This window comes from Pristiophorus japonicus, chromosome 1 (genome assembly GCF_044704955.1).
Source record: "Pristiophorus japonicus isolate sPriJap1 chromosome 1, sPriJap1.hap1, whole genome shotgun sequence".
In the NCBI taxonomy this organism is placed as follows: domain Eukaryota; kingdom Metazoa; phylum Chordata; class Chondrichthyes; family Pristiophoridae; genus Pristiophorus; species Pristiophorus japonicus.
Window position 1 is genome coordinate 3,694,250 of NC_091977.1, and position 25,686 is coordinate 3,719,935.

Here is a 25,686-nt window from a genome sequence, read left to right on the forward strand (position 1 = left end):
AGTGTCAGGGTACAGTTCCTCTATACAGTGTCAGGCTACAGTTCCTCCATACAGTGTCAGGGTACAGTTCCTCTATACCGTGTCAGGGTACAGTTCCTCTATACCACGTGAGGGTACAGTTCCTCTATACCGTGTCAGGGTACAGTTCCTCTATACATTGGCGAGGTACCGTTCCTCTGTACAGTGTCGGGGTACTGTTCCTCCGTACAGTGTCAGGGTACTGTTCCTCCATACAGTGTCAGGGCACAGTTCCATATACAATATCAGGGTACAGTTCCATATACAGTGTCGGGGTACGGTTCCTCTGTACAGTGTCGGGGTACGGTTCCTCTGTACAGTGTCGGGGTACAGTTCCTCTATACAGTGTCAGGGTACAATTCCTCTATACAGTATCGGGGTACCGTTCCTCTATACAGTGTCGGGGTACAGTTCCTCTATACAGTGCCGGGGTACATTTCCATATACAATATGAGGGTACAGTTCCTCTATACAGTCTCGGGGTACAGTTCCTCTATGCAGTGTCAGGGTACAGTTCCACATACAATGTCAGGGTAGAGTTCCTCTATACAGTGTCAGGGTACAGTTCTTCTACACAGTGTCGGGGTACAGTTCGTCCATACAGTGTCAAGGTACAGTTCCTCTGTACAATGTCAGGGTACAGTTTCTCTCTACAGTGTCAGGATACAGTTCCTCTATACAATGTCGGGGTACAATTGCTCTATACAGTGTCGGAGTACAGTTCCTCGATACAGTGCCAGGGTACATTTCCATATACAATATCAGGGTACAGTTCCTCTATACAGTCTCGGGGTACAGTTCCTCTATGCAGTGTCGGGGTACAGTTCCATACACAATGTCAGGGTAGAGTTCCTCGATACAGTGTCAGGGTATAGTTCCTTTATTCAGTGTCAGGGTACAGTTCCATATACAATGTCAGGGTACAGTTCATCCATGCAGTGTCAGGGTACAGTTCCATATACAGTGTTAGGGTACAGTTCATCCATACAGTGTCGGGGTACAGTTCATCCATACAGTGTCGGGGTACAGTTCCTCCATACAGTGTCGGGGTACAGTTCCTCTATACAGTGTCAGGGTACAGTTCCTCTATACAGTGTCGGGGTACAGTTCCTCTATACAGTGTCAGGGCACAGTTCCACATACAATATCAGGGCACTGTTCCATATACAATATCAGGGCACAGTTCCATATACAATGTCAGGGCACAGTTCCTCTATACAGTGTCAGGGTAGAGTTCCATTTACAATGTCAGGGTACAGTTCCTCTATACCGTGTCAGGGTACAGTTCCATATACAATGTCAGGGTAAAGTTCCTCTGTACAGTGTCAGGGTACTGTTCCATGTACAATGTCGGGGTACAGTTCCTCTATACCATGTCAGGGTACAGTTCCATATACAATGTCAGGGTAAAGTTCCTCTATACAGTATCAGGGTACAGTTCCTCTATACAGTATCAGTGTACAGTTCCTCCATACAGTGTCAGGGTACAGTTCCATATACAGTGTCAGGGTACAGTTCCATATACAATGTCAGGGTACAGTTCCTCTATACAGTGTCAGGGTACAGTTCCTCTATACAGTGTCGTGGTACAGTTCCATATACAATGTCGGGGTACAGTTTCAGTATACAGTGTCCGGGTACAGTTCCATATACAATGTCAGGGTACAGTTCCTCTGTACCATGTCAGGGTACAGTTCCTCTACACCATGTCAGGGTACAGTTCCTCTACACAGTGTCAGGGTACAGTTCCTCTACACAGTGTCAGGGTACAGTTCCTCTATACAGTGTGAGGGTACAGTTCCATATACAATGTCAGGGTAAAGTTCCTCTATACAGTGTCAGGGTACTGTTCCATATACAATGGCAAGGTACAGTTCCTCTATACCGTGTCAGGGTACAGTTCCATATACAGTGTCAGGGTAAAGTTCTTCTATACAATGTCAGGGTAAAGTTCCTCTATACAGTGTCAGGGTACAGTTCCTCCATACAGTGTCAGGATACAGTTCCATATACAGTGTCAGGGTACAGTTCCATATACAATGTCAGGGTACAGTTCCTCTATACAGTGTCGGGTACAGTTCCTCTATACAGTGTCGGGGTACAGTTCCTCTGTACAGTGTCAGGGTACAGTTCCATATACAATGTCAGGTTACCGTTCCATATCCAATGTTGGGATACAGTTCAAATGCTTAGGTTTTAAGATGTAAAATATTTTGATTACAAAAATTGTTCCATGCCTTAAAGTCATCGCGACAGAAGACGTGGGGACCAATCAGCAGAGGTGCTCTGCATACAGTGGAACTCACCACTGGGAATGGGGGTCTGGAGATGGGAATAAACCTGAAATAGTCTCCTGCTTGCTATCCCTTCCACAGCCTGCTACATGACCATGAATCATCTTTTCCCCTGCACCATGGGCCTCGGCACTCCCACATCCGAGAGTCCAGGCACCTTAATCTCACTATTACCGTGTCTCTGATCCTTGCTCTGGGCTTGGGTTTGATGCTGATCGATATACAGGGGCTGATGGGAGTGCAGGGTCTTGGCTCAGCATCTTCCTCTTCGTACACACCCACATTTGTTATACTGAGCACTCCATCGTCATTTCCTACAGAAGCACAAAGATCCGGAGTTAGTGCATGCTAGAGGCAACAATGAGAAGTTCCTTATGTTTGCTGCTGACACCCAGTTCGATTCCAGTGTCAGCAGTGGCTCAGTGGGCAGCACACTCGCCTCAGAGTCAGAAGGTTGTGGGTTCAAGTCCCGCTCCAGGAACTTGAGCACATAAATCTAGACTGACACTCCAGTGCAGTGTTGAGGGAGCACCGCAATGTAGGAGGGGCAGTACTGAGGGAGCGCCGCACTGTCGGAGGGGCAGTACTCCAATGAGTATGGTCCCAACCTACGCAACCTATCCTCAGAAATCTACCCCCTCATCTCCGGAATCAACCGAATGAATCTTCTCTGAACTGCCTCCAATGCAAGTATATCCTTCCTTAAAGACGGAGACCAAAACTGCACGCAGTACTCCAGGTGTGGCCTCACCAATACCCTGTACAGTTGTAGCAGGACTTCTCTGCTTTTATACTCTATCCCCCTTGTAATAAAGGCCAAGTTTCCAATTGCCTTCCTGATCACTTGCTGTACCTACATACTAACTTTGTGTGTTTCATGCCCAAGGACCCCCAGGTCTCTCTGTACTGCAGCAATGTGCAATTTTTCTCCATTTAAATTATTTGCTTTTCTATATTTTTTCTGCCAAGGTGGATAACCTCACATTTTCCCACATTTTACTCCATCTGCCAAATTTTTGCCCACTCACTTAGCCTGTCTATATCCCTTTGCAGATTTTTTTTGCCCTCCTCACAATTTGCTTTCCGACCCATCTTTGTATCATCAGCAAACTTGGCTACATTACACTCAGTCCCTTCATCCAAGTCATTAATACAGATTGTAAATAGTTCCAGATACCAAGAAATCTCAGATAAGGAAAAAATTCTTATCTCCCGTCTGGTTATTTTGCTCAGGATTTTAAATCTCTGACCTCTGGTTATTGACCCACTGACCAGAGGGAACAGCCTTTCTCTATAGAAACATAGAGAATAGGTGCAGGAGTAGGCCATTCGGCCCTTTGAACCTGCACCACCATTTGATAAGATCATGGCTGATCATTCCCTCAGTACCCCTTTCCTGCTTTCTCTCCATACCCCTTGATCCCTTTAGCCGTAAGGGCCATATCTAACTCCCTCTTGAATATATCCAATGAACTGGCATCAACAACTCTCTGCGGCAGGGAATTCCACAGGTTAACAACTCTCCGAGTGAAGAAGTTTCTCATCATCTTAGTCCTAAATGGCATACCCCTGATTCTAAGACTGTGTCCCCTGGTTCTGGACTTCCCCAACATCGGGAACAATCTACCTGCATCTAACCTGTCCCATCCTTCTAAACTCCAATGTTTAAAGGTCCAGTCGATCCAGTCTCTCCTCATATGTCAGTCCAGCCATCCCGAGAATCAGTCTGGTGAACCTTCGCAGCACTGCCTCAATAGCAAGAACATCCTTCCTCAGATTAGGAGACCAAGATTGAACACAATATTCCAGGTGAGGCCTCATCAAGGCCCTAACACAACTGCAGTAAGACCTCCCTGCTCCTATACTCAAATCCCCCAGATATGAAGGCCAACATACCATTTGCCTTCTTTACCGCCTGCTGCACCTGTATGCCCACTTTCAATGACTGATGAACCATGACACCCAGGTCTCGTTGCACCTTCCCTTTGCCCAATCTGCCACCATTCAGACAATATTCTGTCTTCACGTTTTTGCCCCCAAAGTGGATAACTGCATCTACCATGCATTTACCCACTCACCTAACCTGTCTAAGTCACCCTGCAGCCTCTAAGCGTCCCCCCTCACAGCTCACACCGCCACCCAGTTGTGTCATCTGCAAACTTGGAGATATTACACTCAGTTCCTTCATCCAAATCATTGATGTATATTGTAAAGAGCTGGGGTCCCAGCACTGAGCCCTGCGGCACCCCACTAGTCACTGTCTGCAATTCTGAAAAGGACCTGTTTATCCCGACTCTCTGCTTCCTGTCTGCCAACCAGTTCTCTATCCACGTCAGAACATTACCCCCAATACCATGTGCTTTGATTTTGCACACCAAAGCCTTTTGAAAGTCCAAATACACCACATCCACTGGTTCTCCCTTGTCCACTCTACTAGTTACATCCTCAAAAGATTCCAGAAGATTTGTCAAGCATGATTTCCCTTTCATAAATCCATGCTGACTTGGACCGATCCTGTCACTGCTTTCCAAATGCGTTGCCATTTCATCTTTAACAATTGATTCCAACATTTTCCCCACCACTGATGTCAGGTTAACCGGTCTATAATTACCCGCTTTCTCTCTCCCTCCCTTTTTAAAAAGTGGTGATACATTAGCTACCCTCCAGTCCATAGGAACTGATCCTGAGTCGATAGACTGTTGGAAAATGATCACCAATGCATCCACTATTTCTAGGGCCACTTCCTTAAGTACTCTGGGATGCAGACAATCAGGCCCCAGGGATTTATCGGCCTTCAATCCCCTCAATTTCCCGAACACAATTTCCCGCCTAATAAGGATATCCTTCAGTTCCTCCTTCTCACTAGACCCTCGGTCCCCTAGTACTTTCGGAAGCTTATTTATGTCTTCCTTCGTGAAGACAGAACCGAAGTATTTGTTCAATTGGTCTGCCATTTCTTTGTTCCCCATTATAAATTCACCTGAATCCGACTGCAAGGGATCTACGTTTGTCTTCACAAATCTTTTTCTCTTCACATATCTATAGAAGCTTTTGCAGTCAGTTTTTATCTTCCTGGCAAGCTTCTTCTCGTACTCTATTTTCCCCTTCTTAATTAAACCCTTTGTCCTCCTCTGCTGAATTCTAAATTTCTCCCAGTCCTCAGGTCTGCTGCTTTTTCTGGCCAATTTATATGCCTCTTCCTTGGATTTAACACTATCCATAATTTCCCTTGTTAGCCACGGTTGAGCCACCTTCCCCGTTTTATCTTTACTCCAGACAGGGATGTACAATTGCTGAAGTTAATCCATGTGATCTTTAAATGTTTGCCATTGCTTATCCACCGTCAACCCTTTAAGTATCATTTGCCAGTCTATTCTAGCCAATTTACGCCTCATACCATCAAAGTTACCTTTCCTTAAGTTCAGGACCCTAGTTTCTGAATTAACTGTGTCACTCTCCATCCTAATAAAGAATTCTACCATGTTATGGTCACTCTTCCCCAAGGAATCTCGCACAAGATTGCTAATTAGTCCTTTATCATTACACATCACCCAGTCTAGGATGGCCAGCTTCCTGGTTGGTTCCTCGACATATTGGTCGAGAAAACCATCCCTAATACACTCCAGGAAATCCTCCTCCACCGCATTGCTACCAGTTTGGTTAGCCCAATCAATATGTAGATTAAAGTCACCCATGATAACTGCTGTACCTTTATTGCATGCATCCCTAATTTCTTGTTTGATGCTGTCCCCAACCTTACTACTACTGTTTGGTAGTCTGTACACAACTCCCACTAGTGTTTTCTACCCCTTGATATCCCGCAGCTCCACCCATACCGATTCCACATCATCCAAGCTAATGTCCTTCCTTACTCTTGCATTAATTTCCTCTTTAACCAGCAAAGCCACCCTGCCTCCTTTTCCTTTCTGTCTATCCTTCTTAAATGTTGAATACCCTGGATGTTGAGTTCCCAGCCTTGGTCACCCTGGGTCCCTTGTCTCCGTGATGCCAATTGCATTATACCCGTTAACTGCGCAGTTAATTCGTCCACCTTATTACGAATACTCCTCGCATTGAGGCACAGAGCCTTCAAGCTTGTCTTTCTAACACACTTTGCCCCTTTAGAATTTTGCTGTAATGTGGCCCTTTTTGCTTTTTGCCTTAGGTTTCTCTGCCCTCCACTTTTACTTTTCTTCTTTCTATCTTTTGCTTCTGCCCCCATTCTACTTCCCTCTGTCTCCCTGCATAGGTTCCCATCCCCCTGCCATATTAGTTTAACTCCTCCCCAACAGCACGAGCAAACACTCTGCCTAGGACATTGGTTCTGGTCCTGCCCAGGTGCAGACCGTCCGGTTTGTACTGGTCCCAACTCCTCCAGAACCTGTTCCAATGTCCCAGGAATTCGAATCCCTCCCTGCTGCACCAGTGCTCAAGCCATGTATTCATCTGAGCGATCTTGCGATTCCTACTCTGACTAGCACATGACACTGGTAGCAATCCTGAGATTACTACCTTTGAGATCATACTTTTTAATTTAAATCCTCGCTCCCTAAATTAGTCTTCTTGGACCTCATCCCGTTTTTTACTTATATCGTTGGTACCTATATGTACCATGACAACTGGCTGCTCACCCTCCCTTTTCAGAATGCCCTGCACCCGCTCCGAGACATCCTTGACCCTTGCACCAGGGAGGCAACATACCATCCTGGAGTCTCTGTTGCGGCCGCAGAAACATCTATCTATTCCCCTCACTATCGAATCCCCTATCACTATAGCTCTCCCACTCTTTTTCCTGCCCTCCTGTGCAGCAGAGCCACCCACGGTGCCATGAACTTGGCTGCTGCTGCTGCCCTCCCCTGGTGAGTCACCTCCTCAACAGTACCCAAAGCGGTGTATCTGTTTTGCAGGGGGATGACCACAGGGGACCCCTGCACTGCCTTCGTTCCACTGCTCTTCCTGTTGGTCTTCCATTCCCTATCTGCCTGAGTAACCTTTTCCTGCGGTAAGACCAACTCACTAAACGTGCTATTCACCTCATTCTCAGCATCGTGGATGCTCCGGAGTGAATCCACCCACAGCTCCAATGCCGCAATGCGGTCAGTCACCAGAAGCGTCCCTGACTTCGCACATAGTACAGGTGGAGCATAACACATGTCCGAGCTGTCCTGCCATGACTTAACCCCGAGATAAATTTAAATTGGCAACAACAATGCTAAAGGTCACTTACTGATATAGAAAAGAAAAAGAAAAACTACTTACCAATCTCCAGCCAATCACTTACCCTCTTGGCTGTGACGTCACCTTTCGATTTCTTTCTACTTCTTTTTGCCTTCTCACCCTGCTGCAGCTGCACTGGTGGGCGTTTATAGGCCTCACCAACACTGCTGCTCCACCTCTCCGACTGCTGCCGATCGCGGGACTCCCGCTGGGCGTTTATAGGCCTCACCAACGCTGCTGCTCCACCTCTCCGACTGCTGCCGATCGCGGGACTCCCGCTGGGCGTTTATAGGCCTCACCAACACTGCTGCTCCACCTCTCCGACTGCCGCCGATCGCGGGACTCCCGCTGGGCGTTTATAGGCCTCACCAACACTGCTGCTCCACCTCTCCGACTGCTGCCGATCGCGGGACTCCCGCTGGGCGTTTATAGGCCTCACCAACGCTGCTGCTCCACCTCTCCGACTGCCACCGATCCCCGGACTCCCGCTGGGCGTTTATAGGCCTCACCAACACTGCTGCTCCACCTCTCCGACTGCCACCGATCGCGGGACTCCCGCTGGGCGTTTATAGGCCTCACCAACGCTGCTGCTCCACCTCTCCGACTGCCACCGATCGCGGGACTCCCGCTGGGCGTTTATAGGCCTCACCAACACTGCTGCTCCACCTCTCCGACTGCCACCGATCGCGGGACTCCCGCTGGGCGTTTATAGGCCTCACCAACGCTGCTGCTCCACCTCTCCGACTGCCGCCGATCGCGGGACTCCCGCTGGGCGTTTATAGGCCTCACCAACACTGCTGCTCCACCTCTCCGACTGCCACCGATCGCGGGACTCCCGCTGGGCCTATCTACTCCATCAAAACTTCTCATCATCTTGAAAACCTCGATTAGGTCACCTCTTAACCTTCTCTGTTCCAAGGAGAACAGTCCTAACTTTTCCAACCTCTCCTCATAAACTGGAGTCTCTCATCCTTGGTAACATCCCGGTAAACCTCCTCTGTACCCTTTGAGGCCTTTACATCTTTCCTGAAGTGCGGCGCCTAGAACTGTCCACAATACTCCAGCTGAGGCCTAACAGTCGCTGGAGAAATACCACCAACGATGTCTCCGCAAGATCCTGAAAATCCCCTGGGAGGACAGGCACACCAACGTTAGCGTCCTCGATCAGGCCAACATCCCCAGCATTGAAACACTGACCACATTCGATCAACTCCGCTGGGCAGGCCACATTGTCCGCATGCCAGATACAAGACTCCCAAAGCAAGCGCTCGACTCAGAACTCCTTCACGGCAAATGAGCCAAAGGTGGGCAGAGGGAACGTTACAGGGACACCCTCAAAGCCTCCCTGATAAAGTGCAACATCCCCACTGACACCTGGGAGTCCCTGGCCAAAGACCGCCCTAAGTGGAGGAAGTGCATCCGGGAGGGCGCTGAGCACCTCGAGTCTCATCGCCGAGAGCATGCAGAAACCAAGCGCAGGCAGCGGAAGGAGCGTGCAGCAAACCTGTCCCACCCACCCCTTCCCTCAACGACTATCTGTCCCACCTGTGACAGGGACTGTGGTTCTCGTATTGGACTGTTCAGCCACCTAAGGACTCACTTTTAGAGTGGAAGCAAGTCTTCCTCGATTCCGAGGGACTGCCTATGATGATTCATAAAGTTCAAGAATTTTGGAAAGTGAAGGGTTAACAATCCAACGTCCTTGTATCCTGGAAGAACAGGATTTCCAATATAAACAAGATAGCTTCGGAGCGCCATGAGAAGAAAGCGTGGCTTGTTGTCTCCTTCTGATGTCTGAGTGTTATATAGAAGTGCTTGTGCAAATAAATAAGGGACAGTGATGTCATCAGTCCTGAGTGAGTAACCCCCCCCCGCCAATAGCTCCTTGTGACTCCCTGTCAAGAATATTTTTATTCGGATGTTTTGCGTCATTAAATGCGCTGTATAAATATAAGTTGTTGTTATGCAGAAACTGTTTTTCCAGGATTCATAAAAATATACGTCATGAGGTTTTATCTGTGCAATGTGCCTTTGCTGTAGGCAAAGGCTGCTGTATAAAGGACTTCTCGATTCCGAGGGACTACCTATGATGATGATAAAGGAGTGTGGCTTTCAACAGTCTTTCGGAGGTTTCGAAAGATAGAACCAGAAACCAAAAGCCACTCCGTGTACAGAATAGATCTGTGCTGGATATCAATAAAGTCTGTTCCGTCTTGTTTACCATCAAGGGTCCCCTGCTTACACGAAGCATGTCACTGTGACCCATGTATGTCAACATGAACCGGACCATAAAACATAGACTCACCCTCGAGGGTTAATGGGAGCTCCCTCACACGGCTCATCATCATCATCATAGGCAGTCCCTCAGAATCGAGGAAGACTTGCTTCCACTCTTAAAATGAGTCCTTAGGTGGTTGAACAGTCCAATACGCGAACCACAGTCCCTGTCACAGGTGGGACAGATAGTGGTTGAGGGAAGGGGTGGGTGGGACTGGTTTGCCTCACGCTCTTTCCGCTGCCTGCGCTTGTTTTCTCGGCGATGAGACTCGAGGTGCTCAGCGCCCTCCCGGATGCACTTCCTCCACTTAGGGTGGTCTTTGGCCAGGGACTCCCAGGTGTCGGTGGGGATGTTGCACTTTATCAGGGAGGCTTTGAGGGTGTCCCTTGTAACGTTTCCTCTGCCCACCTTTGGCTCGTTTGCCGTGAAGGAGTTCCGAGTAGAGCGCTTGCTTTGGGAGTCTCGTGTCTGGCATGCGGACAATGTGGCCTGCCCAGCGGAGCTGAGCGAGTGTGGTCAGTGCTTCAATGCTGGGAATGTTGGCCTGGTCGAGGACACCAACATTGGTGTGTCTGTCCTCCCAGGGGATTTGTAGGATCTTGCGGAGACATCGTTGATGGTATGTCAACATGAACCAGGCCATAAAACATAGACTCACCCTCGAGGGTTGATGGGAGCTTTCTCACATTCCCTCGCTGGGCTCACAGTATCGAACACTCACACATACGCACCCTGTTCCTCAGGAGAGGATCCCCCACTCTCTGCTGAGTCCTCATCCTCAGTCCTGCTGTCAGAGTCTGAGGTCAGTTCCTGTGGACTGTAAAGATTGGCGTGACTGAGGTCCTGCTTCTGAAGGTCTTCTGCATCATCTGATCTGTTAGTGACATAACACAAGTTATAATAACATAAAATGGGTGAATGCACCCAGGAGGGTACCAGCTTCTGTACCCAGTCTGTGCCGGGATAACTGGCCCGAGCTAGAACAGCAACTGACATAGAAACATAGAAAGTTACAGCGCAGAAGGAGGCCATTTTGGCCCATCGTGTCCGCACCGGCTGACAAAGAGCCGCACAGCCCTCGGTCAGCAGCCCTGGAGGTTACATATAAACCTATGAACAATGAACAATGGCGGAAAGTTAAAGTACACCCAGCCCAACCAGTCCGCCCCACACAACTGCGACACACCTTACGCTGAAACATTCTACACTCCACCCCAACTGTGATCTCCTGGGAGAGGCAAAAACCAGATAAAATCCCAGGCCAATTTCGTGAGAAAAAAATCTGGGAAAATTCCTCTCCGACCCATCCAGGCGATCGAAACTAGTCCAGGAGATCACTCTGGCTGTATTCGATTCCCCGCAGTACTTACCATTATATCTACGCTGTCCAACAAGAGGTCATCCAGTCTGATCCCAATTACCAGCTCTAGGTCCGTAACCCTGCAGGTTACGGCACTTTAATTGCCCATCCAACCATCTCTTAAAAATGGTGAGGGTTTCTGCATCCACTACTATTCCAGGCAGTGAGTTCCAGATCCCCACAACCCTCTGCGTAAAGAAGTCCCCCCTCAAATCACCTCTAAACCTTCCACCAACCACCTCAAAACTATGCCTCCTCCACCAATGGAAATAGGCCCTTACTATCCACTATGTGCAGGCCCCTCAATATTTTGTACACCTCAATGAGGTCTCCTCTCAACTTCCTCTGTTCTGCTGAGAGAGTTTGAACAGTTAGGGACTAAATTGAAAAGCAGAACCACAAAGGTAATAATCTCTACATTATTACCTGAGCCACGAGCAAATTGGCATCGGGTCAATAGCAGGGAGATGAATACGTGGCTCAGAGGTTGGTGTGGGAGAAGTGGGTTTCAATTCATGGGGCACTGGCACCAATACTCGGGAAAGAGAGAGAGCTGTTCCGTGGGGACAGCTGAACTATGCTGGGACCAGAGTTCTAGCGAACCGACGAACTAGGGAGGTAGATAGGGCTTTAAACTAAATAAGGGGCGGGGGGGTGGGGGGAGGGGGAAGATGGTCGCAGTGGAGAGCAATCTAGAATGCTAAGGAGAAAAGAAAAGGAAGCAATGCAGGAAAGTGATTGTGGTAAGGATAACCAGATTATGTCAGGAAGGGACAGAGCATACAAACAAAAGAGTGCACTAGTGTCAAATATGTACTTTTGGAATCACTAGCCACTAGATGGCGTCACTGTTGGAGGCCATTGGGCTGCACGCACATGTATGCAGCCCAAGTATAAAAGGCCAGCCATTTTGTATTATACTTACTTTGGGCCTTAATAAAGCAGAGCCAAGGTTATACCTTTTGGAGTTAACAGTATTCAGTCTAACAATTATTGCATACACAACATTTGGTGACGAGGCAACAAGAACCATTGCATGCAAAAATGAGCACAATTGGATTGTTGGAGCGATTCGTGGAAGGAGAAAATTGGGCAGACTTTATGAGACGTTTGAGCCAGTGCTTCGTGGCCAACAAAATGGAGGGGGAAAACGACACAGGTCGGTGCTGGGCGGTGTTCCTCACGGTTTGCAGTATGAAAATTTATGGTCTTTTAAAGAATCTCCTCTTGCCTGTGAGTCCAACAGAGAAGTGGTATGAAGAATTGTGTATCCTGGTACGTGACCACCTTAAGCCAGACGAAGGCATCATCATCTCAAGATACAGATTTTACACACACATTCGGTCGGAGGGCCAGATTGTGGCGGAACTTGTTGCCGACCTGAGACATCTAGCGGGACCGTATAAGTTCGGTGCGGTGTTGGCAGACATGTTGCGGGACTTCTTTGTAATCGGCATCAACCACGACGTAATCCTGCGTAAACTACTGGCGGTGGAGGCGTTGGACTTGAACAGGGCCATCACGATTGCTCAGACATGCATGACGTCGGACAAAAGCTTAAAGCAGATATCAATGAAAAATTCAAAACTCGGCAAGTACTGTAAACGTCATTGATTCGGTGTTAGGCAGAGCGGCACATGGCAGGGCCTACCTGACTACGTACGCGAAACCTGTGGCTGCCCATAGTCCGCCAACGGGAATGTATCCGATTTCACCATGTTGGCGTTGTGGGGGAAATCACTGGTACCATCAGTGTCGATTTAAACAATATAGTTGTAAAGGCTGTTTGAGAGTGGGGCATCTCCAGCGCATGTGTTCACAACTGAGCAAGCGTGCTGCGACACACCACATGGCGGATGATGGTCAGACTAGCGCAGATTCGGATACGCAATCCGAGATACCAGGAGGAAGTGTATGGACTGTACTTGTTCCTAACTAAGAGCAAACCGATAATGATCAACGTGAAATTTAATGGGGTGCCGGTATTGATGAAACTGGACAGAAGTGCGAGTCAATCGATAATGAGCCAGAGGGCATTCGACAAGCTGTGGGATACTAAGGCTATGAGGCCTAGGCTGAGTCCAGTCAATGCCAAGTTGCGTACGTACACGAAAGAATTCATAACGGTGATTGGCAGTACTACAATTAAAGTGTCGTATGACGGTGCTGTGCACGAGTTACCGCTATGGATTGTCCCAGGCAATGGCCCAACGCTGTTCGGCAGGAACAGGCTTGAAAAAAATCAGATGCGATTGGAACGACATCAAGGCGTTGTTGTCAGAGAAAGATACATGTGCCCAAGTACTGAGCAAGTTCCCCTCGCTGTTCGAACCAGGCATCGGCAACTTCACGGGAGCCAAGGTGCAGATCCATGTGGACTCAGATGCAAGACCCGTCCATCATAAAGCTCGGGCAGTTCCGTATATGATGAGGGAGAAGGTCAAAATCAAACTGGACAGACTCCAGCGTGAATCATATCACCGGTCGAATTCAATAAGTGGGCCAGACCCATTGTTCCTGTGCTGAAAAGTGATGGCACAGTCAGGATCTGTGGAGACTACAAGGCTACGATCAACAGGGTTTCGAAACAAGATCAGTACCAGTTACCGAAGGCTGATGACTTGTTTGCAACGCTAGCCAGTGGGGGGGGGGGAGGGGGAGGGAGGGGAGTTGTTCACCAAACTGGACTTGACATCGGCCTACATAACACAGGAGCTGGTCGAGACGTTGAAGAGACTTACGTGCATTAACACGCATAAAGGACTGTTAATGTAGCATAGGTGCTCCTTTGAAATTCACTAGGCTGCAGCAATATTTCAGAGGAACATGGAGATTCTACTGAAGTCCGTTCCCAGAACCGTCGTGTTCCAAGATGATATCCTGGTCACAGGTCATGACTCCGAGGAACATCTGAACAACCTGGAAGAGGTTCTACATCGTCTGGACAAAGTGGGACTCAGACTGAAACGCTAGAAGTGCGTCTTCATGGTACCAGAGGGAGGAAAATTGCTGCTGACGGCATTAGTTCCACGGACGCGAAAACCAAGGCCATCAAGAATGCACCCAAGCTGCAGAATGTGACGGAGCTGCGTTCATTCCTGGGTCTACTCAACTACTTCGGTAACTTCTTACCTAAATTGAGCACCTTATTAGAGCCACTGCACATGCAGCTTCGGAAAGGCGACAACAGGGCGTGGGGTGCGTCTCAAGATAGAACTTTTGAGAAAGCCACTAATCTGCTTTGCTTTAACAAGCTGCTGGTACATTATGACCCATATAAACGTTTAGTATTGGCCTGTGATGCTTTGTCTTATGGAATTGGTTGCGTACTCAAACAAGCTAATGAGTCAGGTAAACTTCAACCAGTCGCGTATGCTTCAAAAAGTTTGTCTAATGCAGAAAGAGGCTACAGGGCGGTAGAGAAAGAAGCACTAGCCTGTGTGTCTGGGGTTAAAAAGGTGCATCAGTACCTGTTCGGTCTTCGGTTTGAACTGGAAACAGATCACTGTTTTCTGAAAACAAAGGTATCAATACCAATGCTTCATCCCGCATCCAGAGGTGGGCGCTGACATTATCCGCTTATGGTTATGACATTCCAGAGTATTGTGCCGATGCTTTGAGCCGTCTACCGTTGCCCACACCGGAGGTGGAAACGCCACAACTGGCGGACGTATTGTTAGTTATGGATGCTTTTGAGAGTGAAGGAACCCCTGTCACGACTCAACAAGTTAAGACCTGGACCAGCCAGGACCCGATATTATCGGTGATGAAGAGTTGTATCCTCAAAGATGATTGGTCTGCCATAACCAAGCAAATGTGCGAGGAGACCAAACCTTACATTCGTCGCAAAGACGAATTGTCTATTCAGTCAGATTGTATACTGTGGGGTAATCATGTTGTTATGCCTAAGAAAGGGAAGAGAGAAATTTGTACGTGAGCATAGCACACATCCCGGCATTGTAATGATGAAAGCCATTGCCAGGTCTCATGTATGGTGGCCGGGAATTGGCTCTGATCTGGAATCATGTGTGCATCAGTGCAACACTTGCATGCAGCTCAGCAAAGCACCAGTGGAATTGCCGCTGAGTCGGTGGTCATGGCCGTCCAAACCATGGTCCAGGATCCACATAGACTTTGCAGGTCCCTTCCTGTGAAAAATGTTTTTCGTTGTGGTGGAGGCATATTCTAAGTGGATAGAATGTATAATCATGTCATCCAGCACATCCACAGCTACTATTGAGAATATCAGTGTCATGTTCGTGACACATGGTCTGCCCGACATCGTTGTTAGCGACAACGGACCTTGCTTCACCTGTCAGGAGTTTCAAGAGTTCATGAAACTCAATGGTATCAAACATGTAAGGTCAGCACCATTCAAACCCGCATCCAATGGTCAAGCAGAATTTGCTGTCTAAATCATAAAGCAAAGTATGAAGCGAGTAACCCAAGGGTCACTGCAGACCCGCCTGTCATGCATATTGCTTAGTTACAGGACAAGACCACACACGCTTACCGGGGTCTCTCCTGAAGAATTAATGATGAAAAGAGGTCTCAAGACCAAGCTATCTCTTGTACACCCTGACTTGAATAATCATGTTGAATATAGACAACAAAGTCAGCAAGGGTATCATGATCGCGCCGCTGTGTCACGCGATATTTCTGTAAATAATCCTGTATGTGTTCTGAATTATGGTCAGGGTCCCAAGAGGATCGCTGGTACTGTCATGGCCAAGGAAGGCAACAGAGTATTTATTGTCAAGCTCAAAAATGGGCAAACATGCAGGAAACATCTGGATCAGACAAAGCTGCGGCACACAGACGAACCGGAACAGTCGGAGGAAGAGACAATCGACGACCAACCAACCTACCCCCGGTCATCAGAGGACTGTGGTCATCAGTGAATCGGGACTTTCAATCACTGACATGTTCAATGAAAATGGACTTTCAATCCCTGACACGGCCATTGCCACTCCCACCAGGTCAGCCACCCAGCCCCCAGTCACAACAGACTCTGAACACTCACCCAAGGCTGGAGTTGAACTGAGACGGTCAACCCGGGAGCATAAAACACCGGACCATCTCAATTTGTAAAAGACTGTGTTAATATCTTAGAGTGGATATTGTCATGTATGTACTTTTGGAATCACTAGCCACTAGATGGCGTCACTGTTGGAGGCCTTGGGCTGCATGCACGTGTGTGCAGCCCAAGTATAAAAGGCCAGCCATTTTGTATTATATTCACTTTGGGCCTTAATAAAGCAGAGCCAAGGTTATACCTTTTGGAGTTAACAGTACTTAGTCTAACAAATTATTGCATACACAACAACTAGCAAATAGGGTCCAGGTAAGAAAAAATAGCAATAAAACAAATAGAGCTATAGTACAAAATTATCTTAAGATGTCTAATAATGTTAAAAAGACAAATTTAAAAGCATTGTATCGGAATGCACGAAGCATCTGTAATAAGGTAGACGAATTAACAGCGCAAATAGATGTAAACGGATACGATATAGCTGCAATTACAGAGCCATGGTTGCAGGGTGACCAGGGTTGGGAACTGAATAGCCAAAGATATTCGATATTTAGGAAGGACAGGCAAAAAGGACAGGGGTGGTGTGGTGTTGTTAGTAAAGGATGAAATCAGAGCAATAGTGAGAAAGGATATTGGCTCAGAAAATCAAATGTAGAATCAGTCTGGGTGGAGCTAAGAAGCACCAAGGGGCAGAAAATATTGATGGGAGTTGTCTATAGGCCTCCAAATAGTCGTGGTAGCATAGGGGACGGCACCAAACAGGAAATTAGAGATGCATGTAACAAGGGTACTACAGTAATCACAGGTGACTCTAATCTACATATAGACTGACCAAACCAAATGAGTAATAATACTGTGGCAGATGAATTCCTGGAATGTGTACGAGATGGTTTTTTTCGACCAGTATGTTGAGGAGCCTACTAGGGAACAGGCTATCCTAGATTGGGCATTGTGCAATGAGAAGGGGTTAATTAACAGTCTTGTTGTGCGGGATCCTTTAGGGAAGAGTGACCATAACATGATTGAATTTCTTATTAAGATGGAAAGTGAAGTAGTCCAATCCGAAAATAGGGTCCTAAATCTGAACAAAGGAAACTACGAAGCTATGAGGAATGAATTGGCTATGATAGACTGGGAAGATTCATTAAAAGGCATGATGGTGGCTAGGCAATGGCTAACATTTAAGGAACAAATGCATGAATTGCAGCAGTTATACATTCCTTTCTGGTGTAAAAACACAAAAGGAATAGTGGCCCAACCATGGCTAACAAAATAAATTAAGGATAGTACTAGATCTAAAGATGAGTTATACAAAGTTGCCAGAAAAAATAGCAAGCCTGAGGATTGGCAGCAGTTTAGAATTCAGCAAAAAAGGACCAACAGATTGATTAAGAGGGGAAAAATAGAGTATGAGTAAATGTGCAAGGAATATAAAAAACAACTGCCAAAGTTTCTACAAGTACGTAAAAAGAAAAAGATTAGTGAAGCCAAATGTAGGTCCTTTACAGACAGAAACAAGAGAATTTGTAATGGGGAACAAGGAAATGGCAGAACAATTAAATAAATACTTCGGTTCTGTCTTCAAAGAAGAGGACACAAATAATGTCCCAGAAATGCTAGGGAACCAAGGGGAGCAAGAGGAATTAAAGGAAATGAAAATTACTAAGAAAATAATGCTGGAGAAACTAATGCAACTGAAGGCAGATAAATTATAGAAACATAGAAAATAGATGCAGGAGTAGGCCATTCGGCCCTTCGAGCCTGCACCACCATTCAATAAGATCATGGCTGATCATTCACCTCAGTACCCCTTTCCTGCTTTAGCCGTAAGGGCCACATCGAACTCCCTCTTGAATATATCCAATGAACTAGCATCAACAACTCTCTGCAGTAGGGAATTCCACAAGTTAACAACTCTCTGAGTAAAGAAGTTTCTCCTCATCTCAGTCCTAAATGGCCTGCCCCTTATCCTTATACTATGTCCCCTAGTTCCGGACTTCCCCAACATCGGGAACATTCTTCCTGCATCTAACCTGTCCAGTCCCGTCAGAATTTTATATGTTTCTATGAGATCCCCTCTCATCCTTCTAAACTCCAGTGAATACAGGCCCAGTCGATCCAGTTTCTCCTCATGTCAGTCCTGCCATCCTGGGAATCAGTCTGGTGAACCTTCGCTGCACTCCCTCAATAGCAAGAACGTCCTTCCTCAGATTAGGAGACCAAAACTGAACACAATATTCCAGGTGAGACCTCACCAAGGCCCTGTACAACTGCAGCAAGATCTCCCTCTGCTCCTATACGCAAATCCCCTAGCTATGAAGGACAACATACTATTTGCCTCCTTCACCGCCTGCTGTACCTGCATGCCAACTTTCAATGACTTATGAACCATGACACCCAGGTCTCGTTGCACCTCCCCTTTTCCTAATCTGCCGCCATTCAAATAATATTCAGCCTTCGTGTTTTTGCCACCAAAGTGGATAACCTCACATTTATCCACATTATACTGCATCTGCCATGCGTTTGCCCACTCACCTAACCTGTCCAAGTCACCCTGCAGCCTCTTAGCATCCTCCTCACAGCTCACCCAGCTTAGTGTAATCTGCAAACTTGGAGATATTACACTCAATTCCTTCATCTAAATCATTAATGTATATCGTAAATAGCTGGGGTCCCAGCACTGAGCCCTGCGGCACCCCACTAGCCACTGCCTGCCATTCTGAAAAGGACCCGTCTATCCCGACTCTCTGCTTCCTGTCTACCAACCAGTTCTCTATCCACGTCAGTACATTACCCCCAATACCACGTGCTTTGATTTTGCACACCAATTTCTTGTGTGGGACCTTGTCAAAAGCCTTTTGAAAGTCTAAATAACACCACATCTACTGGTTCTCCCTTGTCCACTCTACCAGTTACATCCTCAAAAATTCTACAAGATTTGTCAAGCACGATTTCCCTTTCATAAATCCATGCTGACTTGGACCGATCCTGTCACTGCTTTCCAAATGCGCTGCTATTTCATCCTTAATGATTGATTCCAACATTTTCCCCACTACTGATGTCAGGCTAACCGGTCTATAATTACCCGTTTTCTCGCTCCTTCCTTTCTTAAAAAGCGGTGTTACATTAGCTACCCTCCAGTCCATAGGAACTGATCCAGAGTCGATAGACTGTTGGAAAATGATCACCAATGCATCCACTATTTCTAGGGCCACTTCCTTAAGTACTCTGGGATGCAGACTATCAGGCCCCGGGATTTATCGGCCTTCAATCCTATCAATTTCCCTAACACAATTTCCCGCCTAATAAGGATTTCCTTCAGTTCCTCCTTCTCACTAGACCCTCGGTCCCCTAGTATTTACGGAAGGTTATTTGTGTCTTCCTTCGTGAAGAAAGAACCAAAGTATTTGTTCAATCGGTCCGCCATTTCTTTGTTCCCATTATAAATTCACCTGAATCTGACTGCAAGGGACCTACGTTTGTCTTCACTAATCTTTTTCACTTGACATATCTATAGAAGCTTTTGCAGTCAGTTTTTATGTTCCCAGCAAGCTTCCTCTCATACTCTATTTTCCCCCTCCTAATTAAAACCTTTGTCCTCCTCTGCTGAATTATAACATTCTCCCAGTCCTCAGGTTTGCTGCTTTTTCTGGCCAATCCCCAGGGTCTGATGATCTACATCCCAGAGTATTAAAAGAGGTAGCCATGGAAATAGTAGATGCATTGGTTGTCATCTTCCAAAATTCTATAGATTATGGATCAGTTCCTGCAGATTGGAGGGTGGCAAATGTGACCCTACTATTTAAAAAAGGAGGGAGAGAGAAAACGGGGAACTACAGACCGGTTAGCCTGACATCAATAGTAGGGAAAATGCTGGTGTCTATTATAAAGGATGTGATAACGGCACACTTAGATAATATCAATGGGATTAAACAAAGTCAACATAGATTTATAAAAGGAAAATCATGTTTGACAAATCTACTGGAGTTTTTTTAAGATGTAACTGATAAAATAGATAAGGGAGAACCAGTGGATGTAGTGTATTTGGATATTCAGAAGGCCTTTGATAAAGTCCCACATAAGAGGTTAGTGTGCAAAATTAAAGTACATAGGATTGGGGGTAATGTATTGGCATGGATTGAAAATTGGTTAACTGACAGGAAACAGAGAGTAGGAATAAATGGGTCTTTTTCGAGGTGGCGGGCAGTGACTAGTGGGGTACCACAGGGATCAGTGCTCGGGCCCCAGCTATTCACATTCTATCTATAAATGATTTGGATGAGGGAACCAAATGTAATATTTCCAAGTTTGCTGACGACACAAAACTAGGTGGGATTGTGAGTTGTGAGGAGGATGCAAAAACTCTGCAAGGCGATTTAGATAGGTTGAGTGAGTGGGCAAACACATGGCAGATGCAGTATAATGTGGATAAATGTGAAGTTAGGTAGGAACTTTGGTAGGAAAAACATAAGGACAAAGTATTATTTAAATGGTGATGGCTTGGGAAATGTCAATGTACAGGGGGACCTGTGTGTCCTTGTACACCAGTCATTGAAAGCAAACATTCAGGTGCAGCAAGCAGTTAGGGGCAAGTGGTATGTTGGCCTTCATTGCAAGAGGATTTGAGTACAGGAGCAAGGATGTCTTACTCCAGTTATACAGGGCCTTGGTGAGACCGTACCTGGAGTATTGTGTGCAGTTTTGGTCTCCTTACCTTAGAATGGATATACTTGCCATAGGTTCACCAGAATGATTCCTGGGCTGGCAGGATTGTCGTATGAGGAGAGATTGGGTCGACTAGGCCTGTATTCTCTAGAGTTTAGAAGAATGAGAGGGGATCTCATTGAAACGTATAAAATTCTGATTTGGTTGGATACACTGGATGTTTCCCCTGGCTGGGAAGTCTAGAACAAGGGGTCACAGTCTCAGGATACGGGGTAGGAAATTTAGGACCATTTAAATAACGCTAACCATGGACTCAAATCAGCACTGTCCACAAGGGATCAAGGCCCTCAGCCTTGCTTCCCGAAGGTTCATCAGACCCTCCTTCAGCTCAGTAACTCTGCCATGTATTATGATAATCTTCCAGGCTTACTGTAAGAAAGGTTCAACACGTCCTTCAACATCAACCTCCAACCCCAAAGGGCTGGGGCAGCCCGTGTCCACATTGTTCTCCCCGTCCGACTTCAGCCTGGGCTGCTCGGGCTGGTACACAGAAGCCACAGTCAACGGCCTCTCGCATTCCTGCAAACAAGACATGACAATAATCCAGTAAAGCAGCAGCTCATATTGACCCTGATAATTACAAACCCAACAAGCTCCATGGAAGGAGGCTGCCCCTTTCTCAGGGCAAGCAGGAATAGGCAACAGAAGCTGGCCCTGCCCACATCCTGAGGACAAAGGCAAACTGCAGTGAGAGCATGTCATGGCGAAACAACGCTGGGCCTCGGCTGCACCTCCCATCCACAGGACCACAGGCCACTGAGCTGAAGGGTCTGTTTCTGAAGAATGACTGACTGGAAGGAGAGATGCAATGAGATAGAAGTAGCCAGAATCAGTGCGAGGGGAGCGAGGAGTCAGAATAGAGAAGAGCGTGAATGAGAGGGAAACAAGAGCCAGCGAAAGCGGGAAGGGAAAAGGAATGGAGCAGAGGGGGTGCGAGAGAGCGGGAACGGGAGGGGGGGCGAGAGGGCGGGAACGGGAGGGGGGCGAGAGGGCGGGAACGGATGGGGGTGCGAGAGGGCGGGAACGGATGGGGGGCGAGAACGGGAACAGGTGGGGGTGCGAGAGGGCGGGAACGGGTGGGGGGCGAGAACGGGAACAGGTGGGGGTGCGAGAGGGCGGGAACGGGTGGGGGGCGAGAACGGGAACGGGTGGGGGTGCGAGAGGGCGGGAACGGGTGGGGGGCGAGAACGGGAACGGGTGGGGGTGCGAGAGGACGGGAACGGGTGGGGGGCGAGAACGGGAACGGATGGGGGTGCGAGAGGGCGGGAACGGGTGGGGGGCGAGAACGGGAACGGGTGGGGGTGCGAGAGGGCGGGAACGGATGGGGGGCGAGAACGGGAACGGATGGGGGTGCAAGAGGGCGGGAACGGATGGGGGGGCGAGAACGGGAACGGGTGGGGGTGCGAGAGGGCGGGAACGGGTGGGGGGCGAGAACGGGAACGGGTGGGGGGCGAGAGGGCGGGAACGGGTGGGGGGGGCGAGAACGGGAACGGGAGGGGGGCGAGAGGGCGGGAACGGATGGGGGGGGAAGAGAGGGCGGGAACGGGAGGGGGTGCGAGAGGGCGGGAACGGAAGGGGGGGGAAGAGAGGGCGGGAACAGGTGGGGGGGGGGGGCGAGAGGGCGGTAACGGGAGGGGGTGCGAGAGGGCGGGAACGGGAGGGGGGGGCGAAGAGAGGGCGGGAACGGGTGGGGGTGCGAGAGGGCGGGAACGGGTGGGGGGGGCGAGAACGGGAACGGGTGGGGGGGGCGAGAACGGGAACGGGTGGGGGGGGCGAGAACGGGAACGGGAGGGGGTGCGAGAGGGCGGGAACGGGAGGGGGGGGAAGAGAGGGCGGGAACGGGTGGGAGGGGCGAGAGGGCGGGAACGGGAGGGGGGGGCGAAGAGAGGGCGGGAACGGGTGGGTGGGGGGGGGAACGGGAACGGGAGGGGGTGCGAGAGGGCGGGAACGGGAGGGGGGGGGAAGAGAGGGCGGGAACGGGAGGGGGTGCGAGAGGGCGGGAACGGAAGGGGGGGGAAGAGAGGGCGGGAACAGGTGGGGGGGGGGCGAGAGGGCGGGAACGGGTGGGGGGGGGGAAGAGAGGGCGGGAACGGGAGGGGGGCGAGAGGGCGGGAACGGGTGGGGTTGCGAGAGGGCGGGAACGGGTGGGGGGCGAGAGGGCGGGAATGGGAGGGGGGGGGAAGAGAGGGCGGGAACGGGTGGGGGGGGCGAGAGGGCGGGAACGGGTGGGGGGGGCGAGAACGGGAACGGGTGGGGGTGCGAGAGGGCGGGAACGGGTGGGGGAGGGGAAGAGAGGGCGGGAACGGGTGGGGGTGCGAGAGGGCGGGAACGGGTGGGGGGCGAGAACGGGAACGGGTGGGGGGGGCGAGAACGGGTGGGGGTGCGAGAACGGGAACGGGTGGGGGGGGCGAGAACGGGTGGGGGTGCGAGAGGGCGGGAACGGGTGGGGGGGGTGAAGAGAGGGCGGGAACGGGTGGGGGTGCGAGAGGGCGGGAACGGGTGGAGGGCAAGAACGGGAACGGGTGGGGGTGGGGGGGGCGAGAACGGGAACGGGAGGGGGTGCGAGAGGGCGGGAACGGGTGGGGGGCGAGAACGGGAACGGGTGGGGGTGGCGAGAACGGGAGGGGGTGCGAGAGGGCGGGAACGGGTGGGGGGCGAGGGCGGGAACGGGTGGGGGGCGAGGGCGGGAACGGGTGGGGGGCGAGAACGGGAACGGGTGGGGGGGGCAAGAACGGGAACAGGTGGGGGGGGCGAGAACGGGAACGGGAAGGGGTGCGAGAGGGCGGGAACGGAAGGGGGGGGGAAGAGAGGGCGGGAACGGAAGGGGGGGGGGAAGAGAGGGCGGGAACGGGAGGGGGTGCAAGATGGCGGGAACGGATGGGGGGGGGCGAGAGGGAGGGAACGGGCGGGGGTGCGAGAGGGCGGGAACGGGAGGGGGTGCGAGAGGGCGGGAACGGGAGGGGGGGGAAGAGAGGGCGGGAACAGGTGGGGGGGGGGCGAGAGGGCGGGAACGGGAGGGGGTGCGAGAGGGCGGGAACGGGAGGGGGGGGGAAGAGAGGGCGGGAACGGGTGGGGGGGTCGAGAACGGGAACGGGAGGGGTTGCGAGTGGGCGGGAACGGGTGGGGGGGGGAAGAGAGGGCGGGAACGGGAGGGGGTGCGAGAGGGCGGGAACGGGAGGGGGGGGGGAAAGAGAGGGCGGGAACGGGTGGGGGTGGGAGAGGGCGGGAACGGGTGGGGGGGGGAAGAGAGGGCGGGAACGGGAGGGGGTGCGAGAGGGCGGGAACGGGAGGGGGGGGGAAAGAGAGGGCGGGAACGGGTGGGGGTGGGAGAGGGCGGGAACGGGTGGGGGGGCGAGAGGGCGGGAACGGGTGGGGGGGGAAGAGAGGGCGGGAACGGGAGGGGGTGCGAGAGGGCGGGAACGGGAGGGGGGGGGAAGAGAGGGCGGGAACGGGTGGGGGTGGGAGAGGGCGGGAACGGGTGGGGGGCGAGAGGGCGGGAACGGGTGGGGGGCGAGAGGGCGGGAACGGGAGGGGGGGAAGAGAGGGCGGGAACGGGAGGGGGTGCAGAGAGGGCGGGAACGGAAGGGGGGGAGAGGGCGGGAACGGGTGGGGGGGCGAGAGGGCGGGAACGGGTGGGGGACGAGAACGGGAACGGGTGGGGGGCGAGAGGGCGGGAACGGGTGGGGGGGAAGAGAGGGCGGGAACGGGAGGGGGTGCGAGAGGGCGGGAACGGGAGGGGCGGGGGAAGAGAGGGCGGGAACGGGTGGGGGTGGGAGAGGGCGGGAACGGGTGGGGGGCGAGAGGGCGGGAACGGGAGGGGGGGGGAAGAGAGGGCGGGAACGGGAGGGGGTGCAGAGAGGGCGGGAACGGAAGGGGGGGAGAGGGCGGGAACGGGTGGGGGGGCGAGAGGGCGGGAACGGGTGGGGGGCGAGAACGGGAACGGGTGGGGGATGGGGGGGGCGAGAACGGGAACGGGAGGGGGGGGCGAGACGGGAACGGGTGGGGGGCGAGAGGGCGGGAACGGGAGGGGGGGCGAGAGGGCGGGAACGGAAGGGGGTGCGAGAGGCTGGGAACGGGAGGGGGGGGGAAGAGAGGGCGGGAACGGGAGGGAGTGCGAGAGGGCGGGAACGGAAGGGGGGGGGGGGGAAGAGAGGGCGGGAACGGGAGGGGGTGCGAGAGGGCGGGAACGGATGGGGGGGGCGAGAGGGAGGGAACGGGAGGGGGTGCGAGAGGGCAGGAACGGGAGGGTGGGGAAGAGAGGGCGGGAACAGGTGGGGGGGGGGGCGAGAGGGCGGGAACGGGAGGGGGTGCGAGAGGGCGGGAACGGGTGGGGGGCGAGAACGGGAACGGGTGGGGGGCGAGATGGCGGGAACGGGTGGGGGGGGGGGAAGAGAGGGCGGGAACGGGAGGGGGTGCGAGAGGGCGGGAACGGGAGGGGGGGGGAGAAGAGAGGGCGGGAACGGGTGGGGGTGCGAGAGGGCGGGAACGGGTGGGGGGCGAGAGGGCGGGAACGGGAGGGGGGGGGAAGAGAGGGCGGGAACGGGAGGGGGTGCAGAGAGGGCGGGAACGGAAGGGGGGGGAGAGGGCGGGAACGGGTGGGGGGGCGAGAGGGCGGGAACGGGTGGGGGGGGGCGAGAGGGCGGGAACGAGTGGGGGGGGTGCGAGAGGGCGCGAACGGGTGGGGGGCTGAGAGGGCGGGAACGGGTGGGGGGCTGAGAGGGCGGGAACGGGTGGGGGGGGGGGGCGAGAACGGGAACGGGTG

General features: G+C 51.2%; 1 protein-coding gene across 1 annotated transcript in view; it reads right to left on the reverse strand.

Annotated features, from left to right (window-relative positions):
- cplane1 (ciliogenesis and planar polarity effector 1) overlaps positions 1–25,686 on the reverse strand; it is a 306,637-nt gene that overhangs the window by 154,481 nt on the left and 126,470 nt on the right. Inside the window, exons 26-28 of the mRNA XM_070877077.1 lie at positions 21,295–21,443; positions 10,539–10,681; positions 2,487–2,626 (exon numbers count right to left, since the gene is read on the reverse strand). Coding sequence (XP_070733178.1) covers positions 2,487–2,626; positions 10,539–10,681; positions 21,295–21,443 — 432 coding nt within the window. The remainder of the gene's footprint in view (positions 1–2,486; positions 2,627–10,538; positions 10,682–21,294; positions 21,444–25,686) is intronic.